General features: G+C 40.2%; 1 protein-coding gene across 1 annotated transcript in view; it reads right to left on the reverse strand.

Moving 5' to 3' along the window:
* The window catches only part of LOC133994361 (unconventional myosin-XVIIIa-like), a 62,547-nt gene that overhangs the window by 26,502 nt on the left and 21,181 nt on the right, over nt 1-14,864 (reverse strand). The window contains exons 15-24 of the mRNA XM_062433607.1: nt 14,079-14,249; nt 13,149-13,239; nt 12,581-12,773; nt 9,990-10,076; nt 7,946-8,084; nt 5,872-6,031; nt 5,606-5,792; nt 2,642-2,867; nt 2,355-2,464; nt 1,090-1,155 (exon numbers count right to left, since the gene is read on the reverse strand). Of these exons, the coding sequence (XP_062289591.1) occupies nt 1,090-1,155; nt 2,355-2,464; nt 2,642-2,867; nt 5,606-5,792; nt 5,872-6,031; nt 7,946-8,084; nt 9,990-10,076; nt 12,581-12,773; nt 13,149-13,239; nt 14,079-14,249 (1,430 nt within the window). The remainder of the gene's footprint in view (nt 1-1,089; nt 1,156-2,354; nt 2,465-2,641; nt 2,868-5,605; nt 5,793-5,871; nt 6,032-7,945; nt 8,085-9,989; nt 10,077-12,580; nt 12,774-13,148; nt 13,240-14,078; nt 14,250-14,864) is intronic.

A 14,864-nucleotide genomic window follows, 5' to 3' on the forward strand; every position in this document is an offset into this window, starting at 1 on the left:
GCCAGGAGAAAGCAGCTCACGTCACGGCCTGTCTATACCTCAGAGGGATTAGGTACTGAAAATGCATTTCAGATAGGATGGCAGCTAGCTATTAAAATGGATGGATGATGATGGCAGCTAGCTATTAAAATGGATGGATGATGACGGCAAAACTGTCTCTACAGTACACAAGTCCCAGCGCTTTATAAATGACCAAATCCATATGTGATTTGTACACAAAGTAGAGGATGTAAATGATGGAGCAGCTTTAGAAGTAAAATCTGCAAACCAGTGAGGAGGAATGATGCTATGTGTCTTACATCATCATCATCATCATTATCATATGCCTGTAGTACTTTCCAAAACGTACATAGATGTGCAACTTGTAGACGTGGCAAATTTCATCCCTTCAAAAGCCGTGATTCCGCTGCTATGAGGTTATTTGAGGCTGGTGTAATTGGCATGCAAGTGAGAAAGGTTGCTAAGACGACACTAGAATGGCCAACTGTGCTTGTCTACTTCTGAGCCCATTTCACACTCCAGCGTGGCACCACGTGAAGCTGCCTCCGAACCATTCTTGTGTCATGTGTTCTAAAAAAGGGCCCTGCGCACTGCACATGTCTGGGAGCATAAGTTCCACTGTTTTGTATATTATTGTTTCCTTTGATTTCCTTATTGGCTGATGGCCACTTTCCGGCTGATAGGATTAGACCTCAGTGTGCCAAGCAGTGTTTACTGTGATTACTTTACAACGGTCGTGGTGAAAAACAAAGAGGGCCATCAGTTTGGAGAATTTGCTCTAATGACCTGAAAAGAAAGAGGGAATTACGGTCACATAGTCGGGCAGGGTAGAGACATGCCTCTCGGGTAGTGATTGCTTAAAAGACTGGAAGAGGAGGCAAGGCTTGGCATCTTTCCATAAAAAAAAACAGCCAACAGTCATCAAAGAGGGACAGGTGTAATGAAAGACTCACAGACAGTGTCCTTCCCGGAAAGACAAAAAAACAAGGATATAAAAAGCTGTGTATACAGTAGCAGCCATTCACAGCAATGTTTTATTCAATAATTTTAAAGCACTTTATTTGTTTGACATGTGTTGATGTTACTCACCCTGCTCAGCCCCATGTGGTAGCTGCTCTTCTCCAAATCCAAGGACTCCAGTAACTCCTCCACAGCCTGGGTAAAGGCACACATGTATACAAACACACACACAGTTTTAGTCTTTCTCAATTGCTGGATCCAATGGGAACTTCTACTGGCACAGCAGCAGTTCAGTAGTCCATAGTTTCCTTAAGTTTCCATGCTGAACTAATGACACAGCGCTGTTCCCTCTTCTCTCACATCCATTCCCAACTGTATTATGTTGTAAAATGAAACAGGAAGCATGGGAAAAAAGCTTGACTCTCCAGAACCTCCCAACCCCAACCAACAAACCAATTATAACTTGTCCCAGAGAATCCACCTGTGCCTGGCTTATTCCTCAAGACCCCCCTGGTGGTGTTGGCCCTTGTGCACCTTTGAACACACACAGATGTACACCATCAGCCAGCCTGGAGCCTCTCCCACTCCGTCTACCAGCCTGTGTATACTGTAGGTGTATTGTTGTCTCAACCTCTTCTCCCTACTTGAGCCTCTAGTCTGAAAGACCACATCTAGATTACACCAGGAGAGGTCTGCCACAAGCACTAAAGGGCTTTTGTTAGCCAGTGTTTCCACAGAAACCCAGCCCCAGCGTATTGGCACAGGGGAAAAAGGCTTTCCTCTCTTTCAACCCCTTTCTTTCACTCCCTCTTTCTCATTTCTCTCTAGAAACAAACTTTTGTGTTTTCTTTTCCTCTCTCCACTGCATTTCAATGGGGGTTTCTCTTGCAGAGCGCCATTGCGCCAATGCACAGTGCATCGTCATTGATAGTTAACCTCCGAGAATAAAATTCACTGCAGGTTTCATCTTAAAGGTTGTTTTTTTTTCTCCCCACAATCATTATTCATGTATTTAAAAGAAAAGTACTACAAAGGTAAAGCACTTCGCTGTCAAAGCAACAGGGTGCAACCTTGGCTGCTACTTCCCAATTCCCAGATTACAAAAGATGATCAGTGAACCCTCTTGAATGGTATTTTCAAAGCTCTGAATGCAGTGAAGAACTTTTTAAGTCACAATACTGATCTACCTCTTTACCAGGCATGATACAGATAAGGTTAAGTTGATTAGACCATTACAATTGCTGTGATGAATGAAGGTTTATTTCTCTGACAGTTGGCCGCTGACAAATCAGGGGCAGATGTAATGAAGCTGCCTCCTCACACCATTAATCTTCACTGTGCTTGGCCACTGGCGGAGGTGTACGTTTTACTCCCTCTCTTGCTGATTGACTTACTCTCTTCTCGTCCTTCACTATGTAATTCCTCCCATGCTTCTTGGTGAGGTGCGGTGCCAGCACATCGAAACGCCGTCGAAACTCAGAGAACACCATGTGATCGGGGTAACCTGTGAAAGTCAGTATTGAATAACAACATTATAGTCTAGAAATGTTTGTGGAGTATAAATAGACATTTAGAGGGGACTGTTTGAGAAATAATATTTTCTTTTAAAAAACTATACTTGTACAAAGAGGTCTGTATTTCAATACTAGTCCTTAGTATGTGATTTAAGCAGCTACCTCACCTTGCCTGTAGATCCGGAGAGAATCCAGCAGCTTGGAGCCACGCAGCTGTGCACGGAGCAAGGCTACATCTAGCTGCATTAAGCCAGGATCTCCACTCTCCCCCTGAGCCTCACATTCCCCACCTTTGAACAGGGATCCGTTCAGAGCCTTGAGGGCATCTGCCTTGGGCAATATGCAGTGAACAAAGTGAATCCTGGACCTCCGCACCATGTCAAGGAGAGCATCCTAGAAAACACAAGGGAGGGTTAGGGACTCTGCTGGAAACAGGCCAACAGCCAATGCAATATCTTACACTGACATAAAACATTTGACATTCACACTTTATAGTATTATTTTATTCTAACTTTAATAAGAAGTCTTTGTATATTTGTGTTTTAATACCCACACAGGGGTTGAATCTGCTATCTTTTTTTAAGTCACATTAAAAGTCTACACTACAACAACACTGTAAGACAGATTTTATTATTTCAATTTGTGAAGCTTCTGTCTAGAGCATGTACCAGTATATGTTTCTGTATACTCTACTGGCTTTATGCCGATTTGTATGTATGCCTCATGGATTTTTCAATCACTTTTAGTTGGGAAATGCACATCCTTTCATGTTGATTTTATGTCATAGGGGTAGTAGTGCTTCTTGTTCTTTCCAAACGTTGTGTTTCCTGCTGCAGGAGCATACTGTTCACCCTGGTTTACAGTGAACAAATTCTGGAAATTTCTGCTTTTATTGTTGTGGTGTTTGGAAATAATGATCCATATGTACAGTCCCCTCCAAAAGTATTGGAACAGTGAGGCCAATTCCTTTATTTTTGCTGTAGACTGAAAACATTTGGGTTTAACATCAAAAGATGAATATGAGACAAGAGATCAACATCTCAGCTTTTATATCCATGTATTTACATCTAGATCTGATACACAACTTAGAAGATAGCATTACTTGTAACGGAACACCACATTTTTAGGTGAGCAAAAGTATTGGAACAGATAGACTTAAAATAGATTAAAATGAATAAGACTTAATATTTAGTTGCAAATCCTTTGCTTGCAATAACTGCATCAAGCCTGTGACCCATTAACATCACCAAACTTTTTCATTCTACTTTTGTGATGCTTTTCCAGGCTTTCACTGCAGCCTCTCTCGGATGTTGTTTGTTTTGGGGGGTTACTCCCTTCAGTCTCCTCTTTAGCAGGTAAAATACATGCTCTATAGGGTTTAAGTCTGGAGATTGATTTGGCCAGTCTAAAACCTTCCACTTCTTGCCCCTGATGAACTCCTTTGTTGTTTTTGCAGTGTGTTTTGGGTCATTATCTTGCTGCATGATGAAGGATCTCTCAATCAGTTTGGTTGCATCTTCCTTTAAATTGGCAGACAAAATGTTTCTGTAGACTTCTGAGTTCATTTTGCTGCTGCCATCATGTGTTACATCATCAATGAATATTAATGAGCCCGTCCCAGAAGAAGCCATGCAAGCCCAAGCCATGACATTACCTCCACCATGTTTCACAGATGAGCTTGTATGTTTGGGATCATGAGCAGATCCTTTCTTTCTCCAAACTTTAGCGCTTTCTATCACTTTGGTAAAGGTTAATCTTTGTCTCATCAGTCCATAAAACTTTGTCCCAGAATTTTTGAGGCTCGTCTCTGTACTTTCTGGCAAAATCCAGCCTGGCCTTCCTATTCTTTTAGCTAATGAGTGGTTTGCATCTTCTGGTGTAGCCTCTGTGCTTTTGTTCATGAAGTCTTCTGCCAACAGTAGATTCTGATACCTTCACTCCTGCCCTCTGGAGCTTGTTGCTGATGTCACTAACAGTTGTTTTAGGATCTTTCTTTACAGCTATCACAATGTTTCTGTCGTCAACTGCTGCTGTTTTCCTTGGTCTACCCGTTCGACTTCTGTTACTTAGTACACCAGTGGTTTCTTTCTTCTTCAGGACATTCCAAAGAGTTGTACTGGCTATGGCCAATGTTTGTGCAATGGCTCTGATTGATTTTCCATTTTCTCTCAGCTTCACAATTCCTTTTTTTTCACCCATAGACAGCTCTCTGGTTTTCATGTTGGTTACACCTCTAACTATAATTAACTAAGTCTGCACAGGCAAAACCCAAATATAAAACTGAGCGTAGACATTCAGCGCTATTTATTGTTTGAATAATCAATGTAATGGGACACAACTGGGCAACAAAACACACTTGTCACTCACATGTTCCAATACTTTTGCTCACCTAAAAATGTGGTGTTCCGTTACAAATAATGCTATCTTTTAAGTTGTGTATCAGATCTAGATGTAAATACCTGGAAATAAAAGCTGAAATGTTGATCTCTTGTCTCATATTCATCTTTTGATGTCAAACCCAAATTTTTTCAGTCTACAGCAAAAGTAAACGAATTGGCCTCACTGTTCCAATACTTTTGGAGGGGACTGTATATGCAATCTTGTTTCTATCAATACTATCCTATGGGTTATTATGGTATTGTTTGGTAAATTAATTTCTAATACAAAGTTGTTGAACCTTTTGTTCTTTCTTGTGCTTTTTGCTAACTTTCATTTTAGACACTTTTTTTTTGAAGAACAAAACTCCTCTCATAGCACGCTGACACCGGTGAAGCCTAATATAATTTTGCAATTTAGCTCTGGCTGCAGCCCAAGTTCTGGCCTTGATCCCATCCATTTTATTTAAAGCTGCATTAAGCAATTTGTGACTGCTATAAGCCCCAAAGTACACAGTACAATACAAATTCACAACCATGAGCTCTGAGCCAACCTGTCAAGTTCCTGTTGTTAACCTGTTAGCAATGTAGAGGGGAGCCAATAAATAAAATAAAAAAAGCTGCTCAGATTCCAAGATTCAGTATCCTTGGAAGTACAAGCACATCACAGGGAATCAGATTGATTCATTGTTCATGTTCTATTTAGAAGTCTTAGTTTTCCCTTTAGTTGTTCCATCCCCTCCTCTCGTCTCTCACCACTTGAAGCTTTATCTGGATGTACACAGACTTCTTCTTGATAGCAGCCACCCCTGAGGTGAATGTCTTCCTCATGCTGGTAGCCCGTCGCAGGGAGAGCTGGGAACCAGCTTCAAGACCTGCTATGGAACCGGATAGCACGGTGGCTCCGCCCGCTCGGCCCATGAACATTGAGCTAATGATCTTCCTGCAAGAGATAGTATTGTAAAAATCATGTAATATTGACACCACCGTCACCACAGTCCTCCTGTATGTGTGATGCTTACTTCTGCGAGTCCTGCAGGAGGGTCATAGCGTTATTGGAGGCAGGATTTTGCTTGGCGTAGTTCAGCCATCCACGGGCATCGTACTCCACCCAGTCAGTCCCGTGACTGTGGCCCAGCAGGAAATGATTCTCCTTTTCACTTTTCAAGAGGAAAGTGTGACCTGATGTAAATGAAAGAAGGAGTGTGAGATTTTCTGTCTCATTGTTCATTTGCAGAGAGATGAAAATAATTAAAAGTCTAATTCGGAAGTTTAGGGAGAATGTTTATCCAGTCTGTGTGAAGGTTTTATCAAAGCATGATGATGCATCATGTCTTGATTATTCAACTGTCACACACTTACATAAACTTTACTGATAGTATAATAATCAAAATGTGTTGCTGTTCCTAACTTATTTACTTATGGGGCCTGTGAGCCTGTCCATGCAGTTTTAGTTGAAATCTATAATACTGTAGTGTAATAAATAATAATAATGATAATATTACAAAATAAGAAGACAATTACAAAAAATATAAAGTTAATCCAGTAGAGAAAGTTTATAAAAATGAGTTTATGATAGTGATTTATAAGGAGTCTTCGAGGTTGCAAGACACATTTCAACATGAAAACTGTTCCAGAGTATGCAATCTTCTGACAACATACTGACAGATAATGCAGCAGTCTGACTGAAGCGGGATGTGCTACACTATCAAAGAGATATGGGTGATAAACTAGAGAGAACTCTAACTCAAATCTGGCCTGTATAGAGAGTATGAATGAGAGGCTTTCAGCTGTTTCAGAGGGAGAAAAAATGACACTTCTATTCTTTCCAGAAAGAGTTCTGTTGGTGGAACTTTTATAAGCTGTAACTGTTACAAGTAAAAATGGCCAAGATGGCCAACATTATGACATATCTACAATAAGATACTGGTAAATCTGTCAGATAGTACTGTGTGTACAATTTATTATACAGATATATAGAGCCCATTGTGACCAGTCTGATTTGTGTAGAAGTGTGACCATTGTACAATACACTGACCTGTGACACAAAGGGCAGTATGTTAATTATGCACAACAACATACGCAAGGTGGTAGGCCTCTTGGGGTACAAACTGCTTAGATGTCTCCATGTGCACCTGGTATTTTGGTTCATGTATGCAGATGGGCAATGCGTTAAAGGGCTGAGTGAAGGTGAATATAGATCAGCAGATGTAATTAATACTCTCTCAGCCAGTCACATTCATCACAAAATGCCTGGATGGTTCAGAGCATCATGACATGAATCCACATCACCACAAATCTGCAGCCAAACAGATGGACTAGTTGCCTACATCAGTTATTTACTATGATAATGATGGAAATAAAAAATAAAGAAATTGATTTGGTAAAGCTGTTTATATGATTACATCAGACCGACGCTATTTGAGCTCACATAGTTTGGTAAGAATATCAAGTTATAACTAACCAGTCTGATGTGTGTAGAGGTGTGTGTGGTTGTTCTGCAGCAGCCTGGTGTTGCCCGTGCCGATTTTTGTCGGAGAGTATTTAACTGAAAACTTTTTTTTTAGCATTAATCTGTTGTTGCAGCACGTCTGTAGCAAGTATTTACTATGATCCTGTGAATAAAATCACCCAAGCAGCAGCAGAGTGACACTGCACCACAAATTGATGTGCTTCATTCCTGTTTTCCTGTTTTTCTACGAAGGAATTTTAAACCAAAACACAATTACTGACTTTGCACTAAATAAACCTCCCACCCCGTCTACACCTGACCTCCCACCTGTCCACCATGCAGTCTGTGCTGGGCACTAAAATACCATACAGATGCGCAAAGCGAGTTTCAAGGTAGTAAATTACACATAATATTTAATACCACAACAACAGAGATGAAAGATCCAGAGAAGCATGTTTATTTACACCATGATGATAATTAAGCAACATAGTTGAAATCCAAATTGTGTTTATTGTGTATAAATTAGACTTGCATAAAATATTCATATTCAATTTTAATTTCGACTGCCATCTTATGGTCAGGTAGCTTGCTTTTTTTGTAGAATTCTTTTTTATTTGCTGAGTGTGTGTTTGTGCTCTCCTCACCTTTACTCTCGCCCTCTGCAGGTCCATAGTAGCTAAAGAGACGTCCCAAAAGTTTTGCCTCTGATGCCTCTGGCTGAAGCGCCTCCTCCTCCATCAGCCACAACATGCCTCGCGCTTCATCTGTTCGTACTGTGCGTACCTGCCAAATAAACACACACGCACAGTCAAACACGCACAAAGGTCATAGGTTCTCAGTGGAACCCTGCTGTGGACACAAAATGTTCTGTTTGACCGTCAGTTGCTCAGAAGGATAGTACATGAGAGGAAGTGACTGTCAAACTGAAAACTGCCCTGTGCCTTTTGCTTACTTTCCACTTTACCTATTTGACTCTCTGGCTTGTACACTTATTTTTCACTAATAGGTCCGCCTCAAAAGAGATTGTGTTTTACCCGCAGTTTCCAGTACATGAATAACAAATCACCTTGCCACAAGGGCGCTTGCTTTAGCTATTTAATGAAAACGCATTGATGAATCAGAGGAAATTCCAGCCTTTATTGTTTATCCCCCTCATGGGTACAGAAAAAAAACCAATATGCTTCTACTTATGAAATAACCTAGAAATTATCCTTCAAAGGCTGGATGGTGGCGCCTTTTGCCAGTGTTTCTTTAAAATATTAAATACAAAACAATTAAGCATTCTCTGAAATGTCAGTAAAAGTAGGTTGCTGCGTGCTTTTACCAGTATAAGCCGGTTCATGACAGGCCTGATATTAAAACTAGCATCAGAAATTAAAGTTTCAAAAGCAATTGTGGTCCCCGCGCCCTTCAGCAGTTGCTACGATAATAGCCTCATCAATTTAGCTTTTCCTTATAATTGAAATGGAAACAAAAAGCTGTTCATGAATACGGAGAGTGGCAGGAGAGAAGGGATTAAAAAGTAATACAATTAGTGTGAGCACAGAGACGAAAATAAAACCTAATTCAGCATCAGTGATCATGGAATAAGTGCATTGGAAAGAATTTAGTCTTTCATGACACCAAACAGGCGAAGATTGGATTTTATTATGGGCAGCGCAGCACAAACGTATACTTCCAGCATTAAAAAGCATACTTTGTTTGAGCTCTTAAAACATTGAAAGTTTGAACGGTGGCCCTTTTTAGCCAAAGACATTGTGAGTAAGTCACTATTGCTACAGTGAGATTCATTTCCACACTGCAATAGCCAGCTCGGTAACATGGCTCAGGCCTGAATCCACCCTGGGAGATTGGGAACCAAAACCACAAAACCAAAAACAGTTTTAGCAGCTATCAGGAAGTGACACTGGAGACATCCTTATCAGCTGTGCACACTACACTGGCTGCAAATACAACACAGAATATCAGTTTGGAGGAAACATATGACAACTATGAGGCTTGCAATGAAATAAGCGTTAAGGCAGTGTGTGATAACAGACATCTGAGTTGCAACAAGGAAGAAAAAAAATCTGAGTGGAAAAAAACAATCTTTGATCAAAAAGTCTTTTCATTCTAAGCTGATTTTTATAGTTTACTTTGGTTTTTAGTGTGATGTACTACAGTTCATTGCATCTGATGACATTCCCATTAGAGTGGAAATCCTTTAAAAAAGTAAAGCACTCAAACCGAACGCAATAGAATTATACCAAAGTGATCTATGACTCTCTAAACTCTGCCATTTCTGTTTCCATGGTGCAGATCACAAGCTGCAAAGGTCAGACATCGATTTTCTCTCTTCGAGTCAATTCTCTAACCTTTCTTTTCCTCCTCCTACCCTCTCTTTCAAGCAAACAACACCTTTCAATATTTGAAAACTCCCATAAAGAAAACTTCTGATGCTTAAAGATGATGATATTCATTACTGGATTAAATAACGGTGCCAGGAGATTAGTGTGAAAATAGATCATGAAAGGCACGCAATTCCCCCCGGTGTTCTGAGAGGCAATCAGAGGCAAAATATTATACTAATACCAGATTTATGCATAAAATATCAACAAAAAAAATAAGTGACTATGCAAATGGAAAAATCCAGTATAATATTAAAACAGAAGTGAAGACGTAAACAAACGCAGTCAATATTGAACTTACCAGTGCTTGGCTTGAGGCTTGGTCTACCACTGCTATAGACAGAGATGTGCTGGGCTCTGTGTCATCTAACACAAGCTCTATGTTCTCCTGGAGGAAGGCAGACAAACAGATTGACAGACTCTGTAATGACTTATGATGATGCTAAATAAAAGAAAAACACCATTTCCTACACACAATGTTAAAACACTGTTGCTGTGTGAGAGTGACTTTTTTTTTTTTGTTAAATCACATTTTAAAAGTCATTCGGTATCACAGTATTCACAATATTTGTAATATTCTTTATTTTATTCCACTTACAATTTTAATTATTCTAAAGTTTAAATACCTCTCTTGCTTCACGCTACCTGATCACCAAAGCCCAGAGAAATGCAATTTTATGTTATCATATGAGGCATTTGAACAAAAAGGTAAAAATGGAACTGTGGTGAGATGACAATAAAAGTCCTTGTATCCTTGTATCATTGTGATTCCTTGCTGTGACCATAGATTAAAATTATGTTTAAACAAGAGGAGCCTGATATTCAGAAAATGGTAATGTAGATGGTGAGGAATAAAACTATACTCAATGTGCAGTTGGATGTGAGGGTTTCTCTTAATGAAGAGTCTGATACTGATTCTATTCACTACTATGGACCTACATTTTGACCACAGGCACCTAGTTCTCATTTTGGCTGTAGTTCCTGTGGCTAGAGTTCCAATGTTGCAATGCGCAAATTAGTATTCAACATAGCAATTTGGTGTCCACCTGTTAGTACATTTTTATTTTTAAGTAGCTGAAATTAATTTAGGTAGCCAAATGTCTGACTGGAGATTTCTCCCTTGATATCATTCATATCAATTCAATATCATTTAAGCTTCACAATCACACAGATTTGAAGAGAGAGACACTGAGGAGCAAGTGTGCACACAGTTAATACCAACTCTCTGATGTTAATAGCACCACCCTAACTGCATGCAGCAATTTGCCCTGGTCTTTTTGAATTAGATGGTTTATGCAATTATGCTTATTTGCATAGAAAGGGGCAATTTTTCACCAAGTGTATTATCTTATTCACATACATGCATATGAAACAAGTGCACCACAATGCTATTTGCTTTGCAGCACAGTTTGCACCCGCATTCAATCCTTTGCTTTGCGAATTAGACACTATGTTTTTGTCTCACTTGCACGCAGTCCTTTTGTGGATTTGACCCTATGTGTCCATGCAGCTCTTGAGGGTGCAGGGAGTCATAATTCTGCAGCAGGGTCTGGAATTTGTAAGTCGTCCATTCAGAGCAAAGTCTGAGTACCATTTACAGATGAGAAGGGCACTGTTAGTTGTCTCATTTAAGTGTAATATCCATTAAAAGATGTTTATGGATATTGAAATGAAAAAACAATGGCATATTATATAGAAGGAAAATAAAAGCCACAACCAATCTAATAGAATAACAAGAACGTTTGGCATTTGCACTTCCAATATATAAATGGAAAATGGAAAAAGATTTCATTACTGTAGCGACGTTAACATTTCTGGGATAAAGTAGAATGAAATATACTAGAAATTACCTTCACCAGACCAAAACAGGCATATAGCAGCTCACAGTAATAAAGTGCAGGCTGCACTGGAAATATTGGCAGTGCTAATAGTGTGGATGCCAGTGTTGGAGTTGACTGTGTATTTGAAGTAGCCTAACTGATTTTTAGATCTCTGCTGTGGGGAGTCAATATGTAGAAGACATCGAAAACTATCCAGGCGGCTGCAGCACTCGATAGCGTTTAGTTCAAAAATATAAGGCATGTACGCCTGTTGTGTTTCACAGTTTTACCTGCCAGTCACTGCCATTGTTGAGACTGAGTGCTGCTTTAAATGAGTTTGACCCAGTTTTCAACGACAGTTTCAAAGCTTCTTATGTTTTGAAAATACACTGACAAGAAAGAATTACACTACACAGATTTACTGTATGCAATACTTTTCTCTGATTCCTTTTTTCTTAGGTAGGGGATGTGGGTGGCAGTGTGGGTAGGAAATCCCAGGATCCATGTTCGCAGAAATAAAAGTGATATGATTAAGACTTCTGGTTAACTTTAGTGTGCTGTCAGCTGAGTTCTGAATAAGGACATTTATGAGATTAGAGTTGGAACAGGAGTAATGGATGAATATATCTATGTTTGTAATGTCTGGTATTTTATAATTAAATATCTTCAGTTCTTAGAGATGATTGTGTACATTTATTGTGGTCCAGCACTGCCAGACAAGGATTGAAAGAGGACAGAAGAAGAAAAGTTCCTTCATCAGGGAGCACATCACCGCTGTGCAGCTGGGCGTGTCTCCCAGGCAGTTGTGAGTGACTTTACTTTGATCTCGGCAGAAGAGGTGAAGACTGGCATCGCTAATGAGAAGGTCTAACACATGAACTACTTTGGCTTGTCACAGCTTGTGACAGGTGGGAGGGATGGTGTATCTGATGTGTGAACACATACACTATTGGAGTTGATATATCTGAGGGAAAGCGGCAGACAAAGGGAGAGAGAGGGAGAAGTAGGAGGAAGAAAGAGAAAATGAAAATGAGGCTGTATGCATGGTGTGTTATACTTCAAATGTCCTTACCTCCTTGTATCTCTCCAACTCCTGAACAAAAGTACGCTGGTAGAAGAGGGTCTGCAGACGTTCTTGAGTGTAGTTGTGGCATAGGTCCTCAAATGTTGCACCGCATTCGCGCTTAGCCAGCCTGGGGTTTTGAAATCCCGGTGTGTCCACAATGAGTAGAGAGCACAAGGAGTTCTGGCTGGATTTCAAGGCCCTGAAGCATACAAGCCAAACACACACACACAAATACACAAACATTAGCATTGCAATACTTTAGACAATAGTCTTATTGATTACATTCACTGCATCACTCTTAGCTTTAACCTTAAGTCTCTCCAATACAACCCTCAAACTCATTAAACCGAATCCTGATTATAAACTAAAACCTAAGCCCATGTCCTTTTAGCACTGGTTAAACATACGTGTTGCAGAAATGTAATTTTATTTCAAGCTCCCAAGATTTAGAAAGATATCCACTATGTCAAGCTAAATTAAAGGGAATGTGTATAAAATAATGCACAATAAAGCCAAAGACATCTTCACTGAATGTTATATAGCTTCTCTAAGGTACTGAAGAAGAAATACTCACCGGTTTATTAAAGAAATGAGGACAGTGAAGAGTTCAGAATAAAGTGCAGATGCCATGGCCTCTAAACACTCTATGGCTGTAGCCTTGGATCCTGGTATGAAAAGCAACCACAGACACATAACAAATCAGAAACATCCAGTTGATGACAATATGTCCGTCATCAAATAACACGAGTCAGTTGAGTTATGTAAAGGAACACTTTGTCAGCTGTAGATGCTAGACTAAAACTATGTTAACTACATTTTCTTCTGAAAGGATGTGCTCATTTCAGCATATTATGCCCAAAGGCATAAAGTATTCAAGCTGGGTCTGAAATTGTCTGCCTGTAAAGCAGTGTCATTGAGGACTCAGGTGTTTCTGAATTGGTCAGATCAAACAGCACATACTTATGTCTGTGCCTGGCGGCAATGGCCACCTGTTAAGCTTACATAATTCATTTCACTATCACACAAAATAGTGAGTTCATGGTGCCTGGCTGATACTTTCATCTGTGCGCATATCTATGATAGTATATTCATATTTCATGAGAGATACAGGAAAGGTGAAACAGAGGTCAATTCTGTCCATCCCTACTGTGATAGACTTTTAACTGTACCCTCATGCCCTTCAAACTGTGTTGCGGTCTTGATGGAAGTGAGAGGACCTGCACATGTGAAAAATCAATGTGAGGCAATTATGATTTCAAGGACAATGAATTAGGAGTGGATCCCAAATTGCTTGTCCTGACATAGCGTGTGTACTTATCTGTCAATAGCCATTGTAAAGCTGTGGTATTCATTACTAAGATAAGCTTTACTTTCTCCGGAGCATGCAATTTCCCTCAGGTGATGGGCGTGAGGCATATATGTGCACGTGTGTGTGGAAACAGAGAGTGACAAAGAGGAGGGTGGGGGAGGTAGAGACTGTTGGTAAATGTGGTCTGTGGAGTACCTGCATCTGCTGTGCCATTTTCGTCAGAAGCCTGGCGGATGGTGCTGGCTCTGGGCAGGGTGCCCTTGGCCTGGTGCTTGAAGATGGAGGAGGAGAGCTCCTCCAGGGTGCAGCCCAGCAGGTAGGCTGCCTTCTGGGCCCACTCATGACGTGCAAATTGTTTCCTGCCAGCTGAGACACGTGCATGAAAACTTCCATTAGCCCTTCTGCCAACTACCCTAGGCGCATGGCTAGCCTGGTAGCTTTGTGAAAATCCTGTCTCTGACAGGGTATGATTATGTCTCTGGTCAACCTGACACTGACACAGCTGGTAAGAACATGCACTAAAAGCATGCTCAAAATGTTGGTGGCTTGAATACATTTAATTATAGTTGGGGGAAAAGGACATATTCAGTAGCGTCAGCAGCTAAAAGCCTCTATTGTTTTACATTCAAAAAATATGTAAGAAGCTGAAATGATAAATGCTCTTTTTATCATCTTGAGAATAAGAGCAAAACTTATCATTAAGGAATCCAATTAATTTATTTATATGAAGACCTCTGTTGGAAAATACAAGTTTCTCTTTAATCTGGTGGCTGAGTGATGGAAACATGCAGATATGAGTGCAAACTTCAGTTTTAATCCACCATGAAGTGGTATCTTTTAAGACTAAAGAAATAAATTGGGGGGGATTCACACAGAGAGTAGTGGGCTCTATCTGTTCAATCAGCCCTACAGAAGCCCTGTGTACTATTCATGATGATAAGCAGCATGGTTGTAAAGACAAGCAAAGGCATTCAAATATTT

This window comes from Scomber scombrus, chromosome 14 (assembly GCF_963691925.1).
Source record: "Scomber scombrus chromosome 14, fScoSco1.1, whole genome shotgun sequence".
Taxonomy (NCBI): domain Eukaryota; kingdom Metazoa; phylum Chordata; class Actinopteri; order Scombriformes; family Scombridae; genus Scomber; species Scomber scombrus.